The 17,298-nt window shown below is 53.5% G+C and overlaps 1 protein-coding gene across 2 annotated transcripts in view; it reads left to right on the top strand.

The window, feature by feature from the left end:
• Positions 1-17,298, top strand: part of UBASH3B (ubiquitin associated and SH3 domain containing B) — a 127,836-nt gene that overhangs the window by 95,370 nt on the left and 15,168 nt on the right. Inside the window, exons 2-7 of one of the 2 annotated variants that reach the window (XM_060179880.1) lie at positions 3,912-3,969; positions 4,606-4,792; positions 6,293-6,491; positions 9,620-9,789; positions 12,017-12,225; positions 16,232-16,364. In XM_060179880.1, coding sequence (XP_060035863.1) covers positions 3,912-3,969; positions 4,606-4,792; positions 6,293-6,491; positions 9,620-9,789; positions 12,017-12,225; positions 16,232-16,364 — 956 coding nt within the window. The remainder of the gene's footprint in view (positions 1-3,911; positions 3,970-4,605; positions 4,793-6,292; positions 6,492-9,619; positions 9,790-12,016; positions 12,226-16,231; positions 16,365-17,298) is intronic. The other variant, XM_007528964.2, reaches the window with a different exon arrangement.

The following is a 17,298-nucleotide window of genomic DNA, read 5'->3' as shown; positions in this document are numbered from 1 at the left end:
GGGCCTCCCAGCCTCATCTTCAGAAGAAAAGCTCAAGTTGCCATCACCTTCCACCATGGCCTCGGCACCCAAGGCCAGTTATCTTTTCTCAGCTGCGTATCTGAGCCTTTTTCAGAAACTTGTCTTCTGTGTTACAGAGGCCATGACTGAATTAGCTCTTTCATTAACAGGCGACAGCGCTAAAGGCAAAATAAATTTCAGCCTGGGAAGAGCCCACAGAAAAAGAAATTGGATTCCTTGGATAAATAGCACATTGTGTGACAATGAGTTTCCCTTTTCCAATCGTTTTCAGAGCAATGGGTCTTGTTTTGCTGGTTTAATCCCTCAGAGACTGTAACTTCTGAAAGGCAGTGATGCGCGTCACTTTGTGGGCTGCCTGGCTTCTGGATCTTGGCATCTGAGCCCCTTACTCAGCTGTAGGTTTGCTGGTGCTGGGTGGGGGCCTCTCTCTGTCACTACTTTTGCCCCAGCTTTTATTCAGTGGATCTCACAGGCGTCTGTCCGGCTTCTCCAGGCCTGTGCATTTCTGTGTCCTGGTCATTTGTGCACAGGTCCTTGGGGAAGAGATGGGGCAAGTCCCCTCAGCCTGTGGCACTGAGCCACAGAGGTTGTCCCCATCCCCCAGCCATCCTGAGCCTGGCTGCTTGGAGCAGGAGACTTTACTCCCATCCCCTGAGCTATCTTTGTGTGAGACAAAGACATCCTCACTGGTGACCTCTAAGATTCCTTCCAGTCTGACCCTTAGTGTTCCAGCTGCTCCTGAGTGGGGCCACTGAAAGGAAGAACTGGCTTCCACAGCCATTGGGAAGAGGATGCTGGAAAGAGTGCCTATTTGGTTAGAATTCCCACCCCCTTCTCTCTCCCAAGGACCCTGAATTAGCGTAGGATGAAAAGACGGGAGGTGGCTTATTGAGCATCTTGGTGTGCCAAGCACTGGCCAAGGCTCCTAGGCACCCAACACCCTCCTCTACCACCTACTATGCGCGCAACCCACACCACATATGCCACCCACACCACATATGCCACCCACCCCACAGACCACACCACCAACAACTACATGCACCCACAATTACTACACACTCCACACCACTATACATCCATCACACACATTCAGCTGCACACGTGCCACACCACACACCTCCACACATACACACTCAGACCACACACACTGCCACCCGAGACAGCTGTCAACCTCGCTCAGCGAAGCCCTTGCAGGCCCCTCAGCCCTGGCTGACTCTGCCATTTGCTCTTCTGTGTGCTGCACTGGGCACCCAGGTAATGAAATTATCTGCACATTGAGGATTTTCTGCCTGGCCAGCGGGAAACCCATGCAGGCACCTAGCACAGTGCCAACCAACTAGCAATTCACTCAGCACTGACTCAACAGACAGAAACACAAGTGCGGGGACAGATGGCCTGTCCTCAGCCTCAGAAGTGCCGTGCTGTGTTGAGCTCTGGATCACAGCCTGTGTTGTGTGTGCCCAACGGGTCTTGCTCTAAAACCAGCCTGGGACTCAGCCCCATGGGAAATAGGGCTTCCAGTGGGTTCTCCAGCACTGGGTGTGACTGCGCGCTGCACTGGCCATGCTCTGTCCACAGAGATGTCTGTGCCAAAGTCGGCAGTCGTGGGTTGTGTTTGGACATGGAGAAGGGAGGATCCAAGTGGGGCCCCTCCAACTGATTCACTTTGCCAGGGCCACCATTTAAAAATTGTGATGTGAGGCCGGGCAGTGGTTTAGCCAGTTAAAACACACATAGCACCACATACAAGGCCCCCTTTTTCCCCATCAAAATCCCAACCAAAATTTTAGGAGAATAGAACAAAAGCCACAAAAGTTTATTTGGAACCAGAAAAGACATAGAATTGCCAAGAACAATTTTGAAAAGAAAGAACAGAACTGGAGGCATCACACTCCCAGATCTCAAATTGTATTACAGGACCACTGTAATCAAACTTGCTTGGTACTGGAACATGAATAGACACACTGACCAGCGGAATAGAACTGAGAGCCCAGAAGTAAGCCCCCACACCTATGGACATCTAGTCTTTGACAAAGATGCCCAGACTATTAAATGGGGAAAGCAGAGTCTCTTCAACAAATGGTGCTGGAAAAAATGGGTTGAAATATGCAGAATAAAACTGAACCACTATATTTCACCAAACACAAAAGTAAATTCCAAGTGGATCAAGGACTTGGATGTTAGACCAGAAACTATCAGAACTTAGAGGAAAATATTGGCAGAATTCTTTTCCGCATAAATTTTAAAGGTATCTTCAGTGATATGAATCCAATTACAAAGAAGACTAAGGCAAGCATAAACCTATGGGACTACATCAAAATAAAAATCTTCTGCACAGCAAAAGAAACTACTACCCAAACCAAGAGACCCCTCACAGAATGGGAGAAGATCTTTGTATGCCATACATCAGACAAGAGGCTAATAACCAAAATATATAAAGAGCTCTCCAAACTCAAGAAAACAGATTACCCCATCCAAAAATGGGGAGAGGAGATGAACAGAATATTCACCATAGAAGAGATCCAAAAGGCTGAGAAACATAGGAAAAAATACTCCGAGTCACTGCATGTCAGAGAAATGAAAATAAAGACAACAATGAAATACCACTTCACTCCTGTGATGAATGTCACACATCAGAAAAAGATAACAGGAAAAAATGCTGGAGAGGTTGTGGGGACAAAGGAACCCTCCTACACTGCTGGTGGAAAAGTCAATTGGTCCAACTTTTGTGGAGAGCAGTCTGGAGAACTCTCAGAAGGCTAGAAATGGACCTACCCTGTGACCCTGCAATTCATCTCCTGGGGATATATCCTAAGGAACCCTACACAGACATCAAAAAAAATCTGTGTATACCTATGGTCACAGCAGCATAATTTGTAACAGCCAAAACCTGGAAGCCACCCAGGTGTCCAACAACAGATGAGTGGCTGAGCAAGTTATGGTATATATATATATACACAATGGAATACTACTCAGCTATTAAAAATGGTGATTTCACCATTTTCAGCCCATTTTGTATGGAGCTTGAGGTAATCATGTTAAGTGAGATAAGTCAGAAAGAGAAGGATGAATGTGGGATGATCTCACTCACAGGCAGAAGTTGAAAAACAAGATCAGAAGGGAGAACACTAAGGAGCACTGGGACTGGAGCTGGTGCATTGCACCAAAGTAAAGGACTCTGGGGGGGTGGTGGGGGAGGGCTCAGGTCTTGGAGCATGATGGCAGAGGACCCAGTGGGGGTTGTACTGTTACGTGGAAAACTGGAAAATGTTATGCATGTATGAACTACTATATTTACTGTTGACTACAAAACATTAATCCCCCAATAAAGAAATAATAATTTTAAAAAGCCCCCATCTCCCCACCTGCAGGGGGGGTCGCTTCACAAGCGGTGAAGCAGGTCTACAGGTGTCTCTTTCTCTCTCCCTCTCTGTCTCCTTTTCCTCTCTCAATTTCCCTCTATCCTGTCAAATAAAAGAGAAAGAAAAAATGGAAAAAATGGGCACTGGGAATGGTGGATTCATGGTGCCAGCACTGAGCCCCAACTCTGGCGGCAATACAAAATAAAAAGCTCTGTAGGGGATCTGGGTCAGGAAGAGTGAGTGGGTGAGTAGGAAGGAGGAGCCACCAAGACATGACAAACTTTGGGGAAACAAAAATAAAATGAGAATGTGGAAGTTGCCCAAAATAGCTGGTGGGGCTGCGGGGGCTACATGAAGCCAGTGCCGCCTTCGGTTCCGTATGCTGCCTCTGACCCCGTGGGGACACCCTGCTGTGGGGGCTCCCCACGCCCAGCTCACCTGCTTCACACCCAACTTTTGCTGCTGCAGGGAGAGAAGCTGATAAGAGGCTAAAAATACTAACAATAGAATTCTGGTTTGTTCTTCTAGACAAAAAGCCTTGGCATCCACAGGAGGAAGGAGTGTTCAGGCTGCATGTGACTGGTTGGTATAACATAAATACGTTGAGAAAATAGCGTATAATTAGCTGCCAGTGTGCGGGGAGGGGCGGGGAGGGGCAGGGAGGTGCAGGCTCCCCAAGGAGCCCAGCGAGTGCGCCAGCTGCCTCCCTGCCCAGCCTGGTATGTGTCTCCTCAGAGAAACCCAAAGCCTTCCAGGAGAGCACTCCCAGCACAGTAGCCGCCCCCTCCTGGCACATAAAGACACTTTAGGGGTATGAGTTCTGGGCAAATAAACTGAGAAAGATCCTACTTTCCTCCCAGGATCTCACCACCCAGGGGTGTTCCCCGAAACCTTCCTTAGCTTTGGGGTCACCTGGCTTAATCACAGATAGGACTAAGAAGGCAGAGCTGCCTTGGTGGCTTGGGAAAACTCCAGGACAGCAGCCTCAGGATATGTTTTAGGGACCTTTGGGCCATGGGTCCCAGAGCCAGGCTCCAGGGGACTCGCCACTCTGCAAGCTGGGTACCAAGCCTGGCCCCCGGCCAGTTTTCAAAGCCCTCCCCACTCCCGAAAAGCCCTCCCCACTCCCGAAATGCCGTGCTAGGCAGGAGCACACGGGACGGAGCGCCCTCTGTCTGCCCCCCCCGTGTCCTGACGTGAGGCCCCTTGCACCTGCTTGCAGGCTGTTCTCCCACGTGGGTGACCCCTTCTTGGACGACCCTCTGCCCCGCGAGTACGTCCTCTACCTCCGCCCCACCGGGCCCCTGGCACAGAAGCTATCCGACTTCTGGCAGCAATCAAAGCAGATCTGCGGGAAGAACAAGGCACACAATATCTTCCCCCACATCACCCTCTGCCAGTTCTTCATGGTGAGTCACAGCCCGCACCCGTCCCAGTCCCCCACATCCGGGTCCCTGCAGGCCTGGGGGAAAGGATCCCGGGTGGGCGGGGCCTGGCCTTTGGGGAGTCAGACCCATAATACAGTGAGCTCCTCATGCCACCTCTGCACCCGGCAGCTCCCCAGCGTGGCTGTGTCACCCTGGGGCCCCCACTCCTCCAATCCCCAGGGGTGACCTGAGGGACACATGGGTGTGGCAGCCACACTGGCAGCAGATCTGCTAACCAGGTCCCACTCTCCTCTGCTGTGTCTTTCCCCTCCCACGGAGAACGCAGGGATGAGGCGTGGTCTCCAGAGCTGGGAGGTGGCACAGCCAGCAGATCACGTGTCTTTTGTGTGCAAGGTCCTGGGCTCAGTCCCCAGCACCATGGGAGCTCCACCCGCACTGGAGTGGTGCTCTGGCATCTCTCTCCCTTTTTCTCTTACTCTTTAAGCAAATATAGAGTGGAAGTTGGGCTAGGGAGGTGGCTCAGTGGTATACGTGCACAAGGCCCCCGGTTCTCTCCCCAGCATTTTGTAATTATTTTTTTAAATCACTGTCTGTAGACAAAGTGACAAACAAATACTGCTGCAAGGCCCACCAGGTCTGTCCAGAGACAGCAGAGGGCCCAGACGCGGCCAACATTCCCAGTCTTGATTCTCCGCCCATCGCTGTAGTTACTGTGCACACATTCCCTCCACTTGGGCTCTCTGTGCACAAGGGATTCATCCAGACCAACCCCAGACCAGGAGGGATGCTAGGACTCTAAGATGATTTTTTAAAGTGTATTTATTATTTACTGGTCAGAGACAAAGAGCTGTGGAGAGGGGAGAGACAGACGCTTGTAGCACTGCTTCATCATCTGTGAAACTTTCCCCCTACAGTGGGGGGCGGGGACCTTACACACTGTGGCAGGTGCACCACTGCCCAGCCTTACGACTGTCCTTTCAACACGTTGGACTGCTGTAGTTTCTTTCTCTTTTCTCCCCCAGACTCCCTCTTCCTGTGTGTGTGTGTCTCTCTCTTTCTCTCTCTCTTTAGGTAAAAACATGTTCCTAACACCTTCTCACTTCACATTTACTCTGGAAATCACAAGGACAGTCCTCCCTCTCAGTCACTCCAGGCTCTTTCTCAGAAGCATTCAGGGCCGAGAGATGGCCCCCTCCTCCCCAAGCAGCCCTGGCGAGGGTGGGAAAGAGACTCCAGTTCTTCCCGGAGAGTCCAGTGCCGACAGCCTGCGGGAACAGAAAGGCACAGGTGCAGCCCAGCAGCAGGAATGCACAGCACTTTCCTGGGTGCTGCACCCTCTGCCCCCACCTGTAGGAGTGCGTTCCTGTAACGCTTTCCGGCTGGCTGGGGGCAGCGGGGCAGGTTCACCTGCTGGATCACTGTGTCTGGATCCTGGGAGTCTGTCCCTCTTCCTCCCCGGGGGCAGCGTGTCAGCAGCGGCTGCATTTCCGGGTCTCTGATGAAGCTCTTGTTACCCTCCAGTGCGAGGACAGCAAGGTGGACGCCCTGGGGGAGGCACTGCAGCGCACAGTCAGCCGCTGGAAGTGCAAGTTCTCGGCCCCGCTGCCCCTGGAACTCTACACCTCCTCCAACTTCATCGGCCTCTTTGTGAAAGAGGACAGCGCCGAGGTCCTCAAGAAGTTCGCTGCAGACTTTGCTGCGGAGGCCGCATCCAAAACTGGTGAGCCACCTGTGGCAGCCCAGCCCGTCCTGCTTGTGCCAAGGTCCTCGGGAAGGAAGGGAGGAAGGCAGGGTCAGGAAGCAGGAGAGGGAGGGAGGTGAAGGTCTGGAGGGGTCGGCTGGACACCACAAGGAACACTGCCCTTCCCACAGCACCCCACCCCATGCTAGACCTCTGTGCTGCTTGCTCCCTGAGCTCAGACTGGAGGTGCAGGCATGCCGCTTCTCCCTGAATGTTGCCCTCCTTCTGCTCAGGGTTGAGGAGCTGTTTTCTTCCTGGGTCCTGGTTCATCCAGGGAGGAACCAGGACCAACCACCTAGTGTCATGTCACCGTAAAAATCCAGTGCACCCGTTAGGAAGCCCTGAAGCCTCTTGTGTCACCCCCCCCTTTTTTTTTGCCTCCAGGGTTATCACTGGGGCTCGGTGCCTGCACTATGAATCCACTGCTCCTGGAGGCTATTTTTTCCCCTTTTGTTACCCTTGTTGTTTATTGTTGTTGTTGTTGGATAGGACAGAGAAATTGAGAGAGATGGGGGAGAGAAAGACACCTGCAGACCTGCTTCACTGCTTGTGAAGTGACCCCCTCCCCCCGCAGGTGGGGAGCCGGGGGCTCCAATCAGGATCTTTACTCTGGTCCTTGTGCTTTGCACCATGTGCACTTAACCCGCTGCGCTACTGCACAACCCTGTCACCCCTTTTAAGTGTCTCTGGGGAGCTGCTCTTACTGAAGCAGCTCTCAACTCTCAGACAGGACAATAGGAAGCTGTTTGCAGAGTTTCAAAGCCCTCCTGTGTGACTCCAGGTGCAGGGACTAGAGCCTTACCTGCAGAGGGGACACAGGGGAGGGGAGAGGGAGTCTCTACCGGAGCCCCTAAGAAAGGAGTCACAAGGTCGGGGAGAGGTTCAGCACTAGAGAACCAGACTTCCGTGCCAGTTCCAGGCATGCCAGATGCCAGAGCTGTCTCTCATAAAATCTAGATAAGAGGGAGATCACAGTCAGCAGGTACCTCAGCCCCCTGCTTGTGTGTCTGGGGAAGTGGCGCAGAGATGAGAAGTGGTACATGCAGGAGGCCCATTTCAGACACTTTGTGAATAGCTCTGAGAAGAGCTGCCACCTTGGGGGGAAAGTCAAGCTGGAAGACTGGTCTGCAGCCTGGAGCTAGAGCTGCAGGCCGCAGGCTGCATGGGGCTGTGGGCAGGAGCGCGCCTGGGGAGGCTACTCAGCCCCATACTGTCGGGAGACCAGCGGAGAAGGACCCGGCAAAGCCTCAGGTCTGCTCTGGGTCCCCTGTCAGTGTCCCCACTGCTGGTTCTGTCCTCTGAGGCCTTTGTGCCTCCTCTTCTCCCTAGAACAGCCCTGGCTAGGGCTTAGGGCTCTGGGAAGAGAAGCAAGGACCCAGCATCGTTCGCAGGGTCTCTGCAAGGGTGCTGCTCTCGGACTCCTGTCATCTTCTCATTGGAGGAGTGAGGTGTCCTTAGGCTGCCCTTCCCAGAAAACCCCGTGTCCCCAGGACTGTCTGCTTTCTGACGTTCTCAGAGCCTGGCAGTTCACAGGAGCTTACCATGGGAGAGAGACAGCATACCAGAGGCACCCTGCTGCCATCCCTCTGCCTCAGGGGGGTGGCCTGCTGTTCCCCACAACAGCCACCGACAAGCCATTAACATCCCCCATGAGAACCAAAGCTAATGCTGCTCCCCCAAACCCAGACCCTTCCCAACCAAGGCAGTTGGGGCCGGGCCTAGTGGAGACCCCTGCTGGCTGTCCTTGGAGGAAGAAGCAGGTTCCTAAAGGCCCTACCCTCACTTTCCTGCGCCCTGTGCAGCCCCCTGGTGGTGGCTTGGAGAACTGGCCGACCCTGCCCCCCCCCCCCCCCCCCCCCCCCCCCCCCCCGGTTGCTATTCTCATTGCTTAAGTCACACAGCATGGAAGGTGGACCTGCACATCTGCACCCTGGGACTTGCGCTTCACTGTCCCAGAGTTTGGGGTAGGCTCAGAACCCCTCAGCAGGTAGACAGAGTGTCATCCCCCGGGCTGGGTGCTGGAAGGAGCCCTATTCATACATAACCACTCATTCAGTCAGTGCTCAGCCTGTGGTAAGATACCGCTGGCCATGGGGCTTTTGTCATGAAATGTGTCACCTCCTCACAGCCAGGGACAGACCAACCCCCCGCCCCCACTCCCTCGGCTGGACAGCTGACACCTCTCACCCGCCCTGTGCATCTCCGCTAGCCGGCTGGGTGCTCGATAGGTAAAGCCCCATCCACAGGAGAACAGGCAGAAATTCGATCATGAGTCATGCAGGGGGTTGCTGTAGAGTGACTCAGTGTCGGTCTGCGTGCTGTAAGCCACTGCATCTCAACCCGGAGGAGTCCTCACCCAAACTGCCAGAGCGGCTGGGCTCCACACCTGCCCAAACCCGTCATTCCCAGTGGACTCCGTTTTGACAGAAGTTGAGAAACACACCACAGCACCACCCCACCACACCTGGGTCCTCACACATGGTAAAGTGTGCACTCCACCCGCTGAGCTCTCTCCTGGTCCCCGGGAATGATTTTTGGTGCCAAATCATGGTGTTGCTACAGGGATGCTGTTGAAGCCCCCCTCAACCCCCACCCCTGCATAGGATAGCGCCTTCAAATTATTTGTTTTAAGCTGAAAATACTCCACCTTTCCTCTCGTATCACAGCCAGGCAGAAGCTAATTGAGGGTCACGCGGTTGCAAGACTTGCTCTTTGTTCCTACATAAATCGTTCATCCTCGCGCCGCCATACGTGCAACCTAGCTTTGAACCCTGGCGCCACCTGGAGGTGTCAGGGCACCATTGCAGGTATCTCAGTCTAGTCAGTTTAGCTGGGGCTAAATGGGAGCCCTGGTGAGGACACAGGAGCACTGTTTCCACTGTCCTACAGAGTCATCGCCTGTGAAAACACACGGCTCTCTCTCCCATTTGACTCGGCCTGCTGTGCCCTTCCTCTGCTGCCGTGATGGGGAGAAGTAGCTTGTGCCTGGCTGAGGGCTCCTTCCAGGTGTCACTGGGAGCAGGATCAGAGGGCATCCATCTGTCCTCCCATCTCCTCCGCAGCCTTGCTTACCACACTGACAGCCGCCGTCCCCTCCCCTTTTTCAGAAGTGCATGTGGAGCCACACAAGAAGCAGCTGCACGTGACCCTGGCCTACCACTTCCAGGTCAGCCAGCTCCCCACCCTGGAGAAGCTCGCACAGAACATCGACGTCAAACTAGGCTGCGACTGGGTGGCCACCATCTTCTCACGGGACATCCGGTTTGCCAACCACGAGGTGAGTCCGACTCTCCCAGGAGCACGGGAAGAGGGGGAGGCGTGCCGGGCCTGGACGCCAGCACCTGGCCAGGGGTCTTCGGTGGGCCACCTCCACTGTCCTCTCAGCCCCACCTGTGATTATGCTGCAAGCATGTCAGATGGCTTCAGTTCATGATCGATTTCAATACTCTGTGTGGGGCAGGGGGCAAGTGGGCCGGATTGATATAACTCACCACGTAGGCCCCTCCTGACTGCGTAAGACCTAGGACCCTGGCACAGCAGGCAAGAGGTATCCTGGCACCAGGGGAACCCCCATTGCAGTGGCATTTATCCCTGTCTGCTTCTCTGTATCTGAATGGAAAAGTGAAGTCATGACTGTGCACACCAGCTCTACACGTAGCTACTTTCTGTCATTTTTATTAGTGATTTACAAGGTCACAGCAGTGTAGCTCCACACCCACACCAAGAGGACCACTCTTAATAGTTCTCTCTCAAAGTCTTAGAAACAGTCTCGGACACAGGTGGGCTGCTTGCTTTTTCTTTTCTTTCTTTGCAAATTCATGTGTCTCAGTTCTTTCTGTTCCATAGATGAAGGAAGCCAGCGTGAGGTCTTTCACCTCCTTGCTTCACTAAGCATGATCACCTCTGGACCTATCCACTCTGTCCCGAAGGACTTAGTATCCTTGTAGAGTAGGGCTACATTGGTGTCCATGGCCTCTTTTATCCAGTCGTCTGTTGATAGGCAGCTAGGCTGCTCCCAGTCCTGGGCTATGGTGAGTGCTGCAGCAGTGAACACAGGTGCATAAGTGCCTGTGAATCACCATCTTCATATCCCTTAGATGCATCCTGAGGAGTACCAGTGGGTCGTAAGGTACTTCCATCTGTGTTTGACCAAGGGCTCTCCATAGCGCTGTGAGTGAGTGACCGTAGGGAGGCATGTGAGAAGCCGGTGACCCAGCACCATCTGACCTGTCTTCTCTTAAGCCTGAGGCCGGGGATTCCGACTAATACAGAGACATGCCATCTAGAAACCCAGGGCACTTGATAAAAATGCCTCTTCCAATTTGACTGCATGTATTAAACAATACTATTGTTTCCCAAAAAACCTGATACTTCTATTAGCTATGCCTTTCAACATCTCTCAGACACTTTAAAAAAAAAAATGTAATGGGTGGGGGGTGGGGAATGTAACATCTTCATGGCCAAGGCCTCTGAAAGAAAGGAATTCAGGGTCTAGAGCAGCTGACCAGCCGTGAGTGCTGGACATGGACATGGACATGGGGCCTGTCAGGGCCACACAGCGTCTGCTGACTGCCATGCCCTCCTCCTGCTCCATCTGATGTCAGTTTCTGTACAGACACAGCAAGGAGACAGGGCTTGAGAATCTGGACCTCTCTCAGAATTGCTTAGGATGGGCTCTAAATATAACGAGAGGTGTGGCTAATTGGACAGCCGGGGAGGGGGGGAATCCAGGCTTGGCTGTAAGGTCACCTTCCTCAGAGGAGGGAGGTAGTGGTGGTGGAATCTTACAAGGAGCAGCTTCTAATCAGCACTGCCCTCCAGTTAACTCAGAGGGCACTGCCTTCCTGCCTGACCCACATTCTGCTCACTTGGCACTGAGGGAGAGAGGCAGCAAGCACCCACCAGGAATTATTCTCTAAAAATAGCATGGCCTCTTTTATCTCCTATCTGTAAAGCTCATTTAGTAGCGTGTCTTCTGACAACGTTAGCTCTCCTCGGCCCCCCTCAGCACAGAGCTTGTGTGATGGGTCCCACTCTCTCATGCAGGTAGCCTGCTGCACCCTCAAACCCCACCCCCCCCAGAACAGACTTCCCAATGGTGCCCCCTGGGGGCTTCTTCAGACCCTGTGATGGAACATGGCGTCTCCAGCTGTTCACTGATGGACGCTAGTCATGTACTCACAGACATGAGAAACCGTCTTCTTCAAAGGTCTTCACAGTGTAGGTTTTCAGGGAAACTTCTTGAAGGCTGGGGCCACCAGGTCTTGTAGAGGCAGCTGGGTCCCGTGGAAAGGGTAGGACATCTCTCCATCAGCCCACTCCCCACAGGCGAGATTCAGTTTGTGTCGGGAACAGGGAGCCAGGTCCCAGCCTGTGTCCTAGGTCGGTAGACGGAGATCCTAGAGGCTGCCTTGAACTGGCTGGCTTCCATGCAGGAAGTCCAGGTTTCACCGGTCTCGGGGTGGAGTAAGCAGCAGCCTCACTCAGCCATCTTCCTTTTGCAGACACTGCAGGTCATCTACCCCTACACACCCCAGAATGACGATGAGCTGGAGCTGGTCCCCGGGGACTTCATCTTCATGTCTCCCATGGAGCAGACCAGCACGAGCGAGGGCTGGGTCTACGGCACGTCCCTAACCACCGGCTGCTCGGGACTCCTGCCCGAGAACTACATCACCAAGGCGGACGAGTGCAGCACCTGGATCTTCCACGGGTAGGCAGAGGCTGGGCACACAGGGCGGCAGTTACACTGTGGGGCCTCGGGGAGAGGAAGTTCTGTTGTTTCTGGCTTGGGCCTGGGAAAAACGAGGGGGGGACTTCCGCTTCCCTCTGTTGTCCCACTGGATGCAGTTGTGCGAGTGAGACTGGGATGCTGTGCTGCTTTCTTTCAAGGTTTATTAGCACAAGAGAAACCAGAGTTTCACCTACATGTGATACCAGGGATCAACCTCAGACCTATTTTGGGGTTTTTTGTTTGTTTTTTTTTGCCACCAGTGTTGTCATTGGGCTAAGTACCTGCACAGCCCCACCACACCCAGTGGCCTTTTAGTAGAGGGTGAGGGAGACAGAGGAGGAACCTCCACAGCACCGCTTGTGAAGCTTTCTACCTCCAGGTGCTCCCATATGGTGACTCGGGGCTCAAACATGACAATGTGTGCGCCCCAGAGAGGGAGCCACCTGCCACCCTCCCTCACCCGTACTGTTAAGTCTGACGCTGCAGCCACTGCCCCTCCGCCTCCTACTATTTACTTATTTGCCTCCAGGGTTACCGCTGGGGCACGGCGCCTGCACTACGAATCCACCGCTCCTGGGGGCCTTTCTGTTTTCCCCATTTTGTTGCCGTTGTTGTTGTTATTGTTACCATGCTGCTGCTGCTGCTGCTGCTGAATAGGACAGAGAGAAATCGAGAGGAGGGGAAGACAGACGGGGAGAGAAAGATGCCTGCAGACCTGTTTCACTGCTTGTGAAGCGACTCCCCTACAGGTGGGGAGCCGGGGGCTCGAACCAGGATTCTTATGCTGGTCCTTGTGCTTTGCACCATGTGCGCTTAAAACCCGCCCCCACCCCCGCTCTTTTTATGATGCTCTGCTTCTTCTTTGATGTTTTCACACATACAGGGCATAGAGTCTGCACTGGGTTTTGGTTTTGTCTATTTGTTTTTAAGATTTTATTTTTCTAATGAGAACGGAGGTGAAAAAGAACCAGACTTCACTCTAGCACTTGTGCTGCTGGAGATTGAACTCAGGACCTCATTCATGAGAGTCCTATGCCATTTCCTCTGCACCGCCTCCCAGACCATGCATAGAGACTGAATGCAGGGTTCCACACATAGGCTGCCTCCCTGGCCCAGTCTTGGGTTCTGAAGACAGTGGAAAGCACCACTTGACCATCCAGGGAGCTCAGTCACCCTCTGTGGGGCCTTGTTCATGCACAGCTGCCCTCCCTGGGCTTTGAATTGGGCACCCCACAAGGCTGCGTGGGATCTATCTCTTCTGGGTTGACAAGTGTCACTACACTGCTGAGTCCTCACTGCTTGGGGGGTGGGAGGGGAGTGCCTCCGCCTATCTGGCTCCAACTCAGACGGGTCACTTGCCCCCTCATCGCCTCCCAACAGCGAGATAACCTGCAAAGGTGCAGAGACCCAGCCGCCCCCGAGTGTCAGCTGACATTGTGGCTAAGCAAAGAGGCCTCTGCCAGAACCCCGCAGAGGTCCAGGGCCCCTCACCTCCATCTTTTCACGCCACCGAACATTCCTTCCACTTGTTTTGCCCCCAAACCAGACTGCTCCATGCTGACAGGGACCAGCCTTCTCTGGACAGATAAGTGGGAGACCAAGGGCACCTGTTCCTTCTTCATCGGGCACCTTGCCAGGCTGTGCAGGCTTGTTTGTCCCTCAACCTCTCGTTCTCGCCTGTGTCTCCATGCCGAGAGCCGGCCCAACACGGCCATGTGGTCTCATGACGTCATTTCCCCCATCGCAGGGGCAGAACTGGGGAGGCAGGACCACTGCAGGGTTCCAGGGCATCTGGCCTGCGGGCACAAGTGGGGGCTCAGGGTCGTCCCCTCAGTCCTCAGGGAGTGTTTCCTGACATCCTCACTGGCATCTGGCCCTTGTCAGTTGAGGCAGGCAGTCCCGGTGCCAGTCTCCTCCCTGTCCTCAGCAGCCCGCATCCCACTGCTATCTGATTGCAAGTGACAGCCCCACACTGTGTCAGAGGGAGTCAAGCCCTCTGGCTGGTAACGGGGGAGTGGGTGAAGGGGAGAGAACCAGCAGAACCCCAGAAGTCCACTCTCCCAGACACTGCGGTCTGGAAACTGAGTTGCTGGTGGGACTCTCTGCCTGCTCGTTTCTTCCACTTTTGGGGAGAGGGACAGATGCCACAGCTCCTGCCGCTCATGAAGCTCCCCCACGCAGGTGTTCCCCGGGGCTTTGGACATGGTAACCTGTGCTTTACAAGGGGAACCACCTCCCAGCTGCTGCTCTGCTCCGTGCCCTCACATGTGTCTTCATCATCCCTAGACCATTATTTTCTTCTTTTTTTTTTGCCTCCAGGGTTATTGCTGGGGCTCAGTGCCTGCACCATGAATCCACTGCTCCTGGAGGCCACTTTTTCCCCCTTGTTGTTTTTGTTTTATCATTGTTGGACAGGATAGAGAGAAATGGAGAGAGGAGGGGAAGACGGGGAGAGAAAGAGAGACACCTGCAGACCTGCTTCACCGCTTGTGAAGCAACACTCCTGCAGGTGGGAAGCCGGGGGCTCAAACCCGGATCCTTAGGCCGGTCCTTCTGCTTAGTGCCATGTGTGCTTAACCTGCTGCGCTACCCCCCCCCCGCCCCCTTATTTTCTTTTTATTTCGGGGGAGTGGAGCAAAACGGGCAATAGCACAGACTGTTTCACAGCCTGTAGTGCTTCCCCCATAGTGAGAGGCAAGCCTCACTAGGTAAGCTAGTCACCACTGTTATTACTTTACACCGTATATGTAAAGATTTTTCTAATTTTTTTATTATTGATTTGAAAAATGGTAAGATAGCAGGGGTCTAATACCACACTGTTCCCACCTCAGAGGTCTGTGTCCCATCCATTCTACATTCCTGCCTTCACTTGCTTTCTGAGTCAGACCTGTCACTACTCCCAAGTGTCCTTCTGAGAATTTCCTTCAATTGTGGCTTTTTAGAGGGTCTTCCTGGTTTAGAATACAGGAGAGAGTCCCAGGTGGGGCTCACATATCACCATGTGCAAGCCCCCCAGTCCTCAGCTACAGGGAAGAAGCTCCATGAGTGAAGTAGGGTTGCAGGTGTTTCTCTGGCTCACTCTCTACATCCAGGTCAGAGAGATGTCTCAGAGTGAACATGATTGGCCCTAAAATTATATGCATCCACTTCTTTCTTTATTCTACAGATCAGTTAAGCACGCATCTTTTTCGGTGGGGTGAAATAATAATCTTAAGACAAACATCGTTAAAGATAATTCAGAGCAGATAGTCAGTACAGTTAGCGGAAATGCTGTGAGCATGTCACCCCAGGGGTGCAGTGGGCTGGGCTCTCCTCACAACCACACTTAACCCACTGTGTGCATCAGACTCAGCTTTGTGGAGGGCTGGCTACTCAGAGGAATTGAGATGGGGCACGCTTTGACTGCTCTCCTTCCAGAAAGGCCTCTCTGGAGTGTCTGTAGTAGCAGGGCTACACCAGAGTGGGGGTGTTTGGCCCTAGCTCTGCACAGATGGTGAGAAAGCCCCCAAGTGGGAGCCTTTGGGGTAAGTGGTGGCCAGCAGAACCCAAGACCGTCATTCATCTGTTCAGAGAGAAACGCCATAGGAAAGATGAAAGGCAACAGGAACCGTCTTTCTTTTGAGTCCAAAACAGCTGTACCATGTAAAAGGACACAGGTTCAAGCCCCCACTCCCCACCTATAGGGGGAATGCTTCAGAAGGGGTAAGGCTGGTTTCCAGGTGTCTTACTTTCCTACCCCACCCCTCTCAATTTTTCTCTGTCCAATCTAATAGGAAAAAAATGGCCTCTGGAAGCAGTGGATTTATAGTGCTGGCACCAAGACCCAGTTGGGGGTGAACAGCTACATTGGCAGGCATGCAAGCCGCCTCCATGCCAAGTACATGGCCCAAGTCTACTCACTACAAGCCTTGAATCCCAACCTGGGAGCACCCCCACCCCTGAGCAAAGCAGTGACTGCCTTCCTTTCTCCCCCCCCCCCACCCAGTTCTTACTCCATCTTAAACACAGCCTCCTCCAGTGCGGTCTCATTCAGCGATGGCGTGTGGGAGAGGCGGTTGTACGAGGACCAGGGCCTGGGGGACACGACACCCCTGTCCATCATCTGCCAGCCCACACAGGTAAGCCGAGCGCACCAGCTTCACATGCTCAGTCTCGCCGAGGATTTCCTGGGCATCTGGTTCCTCAGTATGAGGAACTGCCGCCGATGGAATCCCTCACCTTTTGGGTAAGCAGCAGGTGAGTGTGAGCCACAGTGGTTGTATCAGCAAGACACTTACAAAGACCCAGACTTGAGCCCCCCGGCACTAACAGGAGCTCCGAAGCTGATGGAGCAGCTTTGACAGAGGCTCCTCCCTCTATCTGAGGAAGGAAGGTACAGGAGCAAGACTCCAGCGGGCAGGTGGGCGCTCAGTGTATATCTCAGTACTCCATACAAGCCAGAGAGAACAGAGGAAGTCAGGACCCCCACACACTTCTTCTTCTAGCATTTGCCCTTTTCCGTAGCCAGTCAACAGCGTCAGGTTGAGCCTGATGTAAAGTTTCGAGACCTCCTTTAAAAAAGGGGGATAGCCTTGAACAGCATAGGCCCTCTTCCACATGGACTTGTTTTCCTTCAGTAAAAACCATTGGCCTGAGCTCCTGCAATGTTGGAATCCCAGGGGCTCCTGCCAGCCCCCAGAGGGTGGTAAGGGCTGACTCCAGTAAGGTTCAAAACAGTCCGATTTTATGTCTTGGGTAAGCATACCAGCCACTGTTGGTGGTCAAGGAAGCGGGTGTAACATTCTAAGCAGCAGTACTGGGGACTCTAGACCAACAGAGGCCATGTATAAGGACTCACCTGGCACTTAGGGAACAGGTGTGGACCTCCTTTGCTAGGCTCCCCAGGGTTGTCACTGGGGCTCAGTGCATCACTATGAATCCACTGCTCCTGGCACCATTTTCCCATTTCACTGCGTAGGTGGGGGACAGACACACATCTACAGACCTACCTGCTTCACCACTTGGGAAGCATCCCCCTCCCCTAGACATGGGAAGTGGGGTTTTGAACCCAGA

This window comes from Erinaceus europaeus, chromosome 20, assembly GCF_950295315.1.
Source record: "Erinaceus europaeus chromosome 20, mEriEur2.1, whole genome shotgun sequence".
NCBI lineage: Eukaryota > Metazoa > Chordata > Mammalia > Eulipotyphla > Erinaceidae > Erinaceus > Erinaceus europaeus.
Note: the sequence above shows the minus strand (reverse complement) of the source record. Positions and strands in the feature narration are given on the sequence as shown.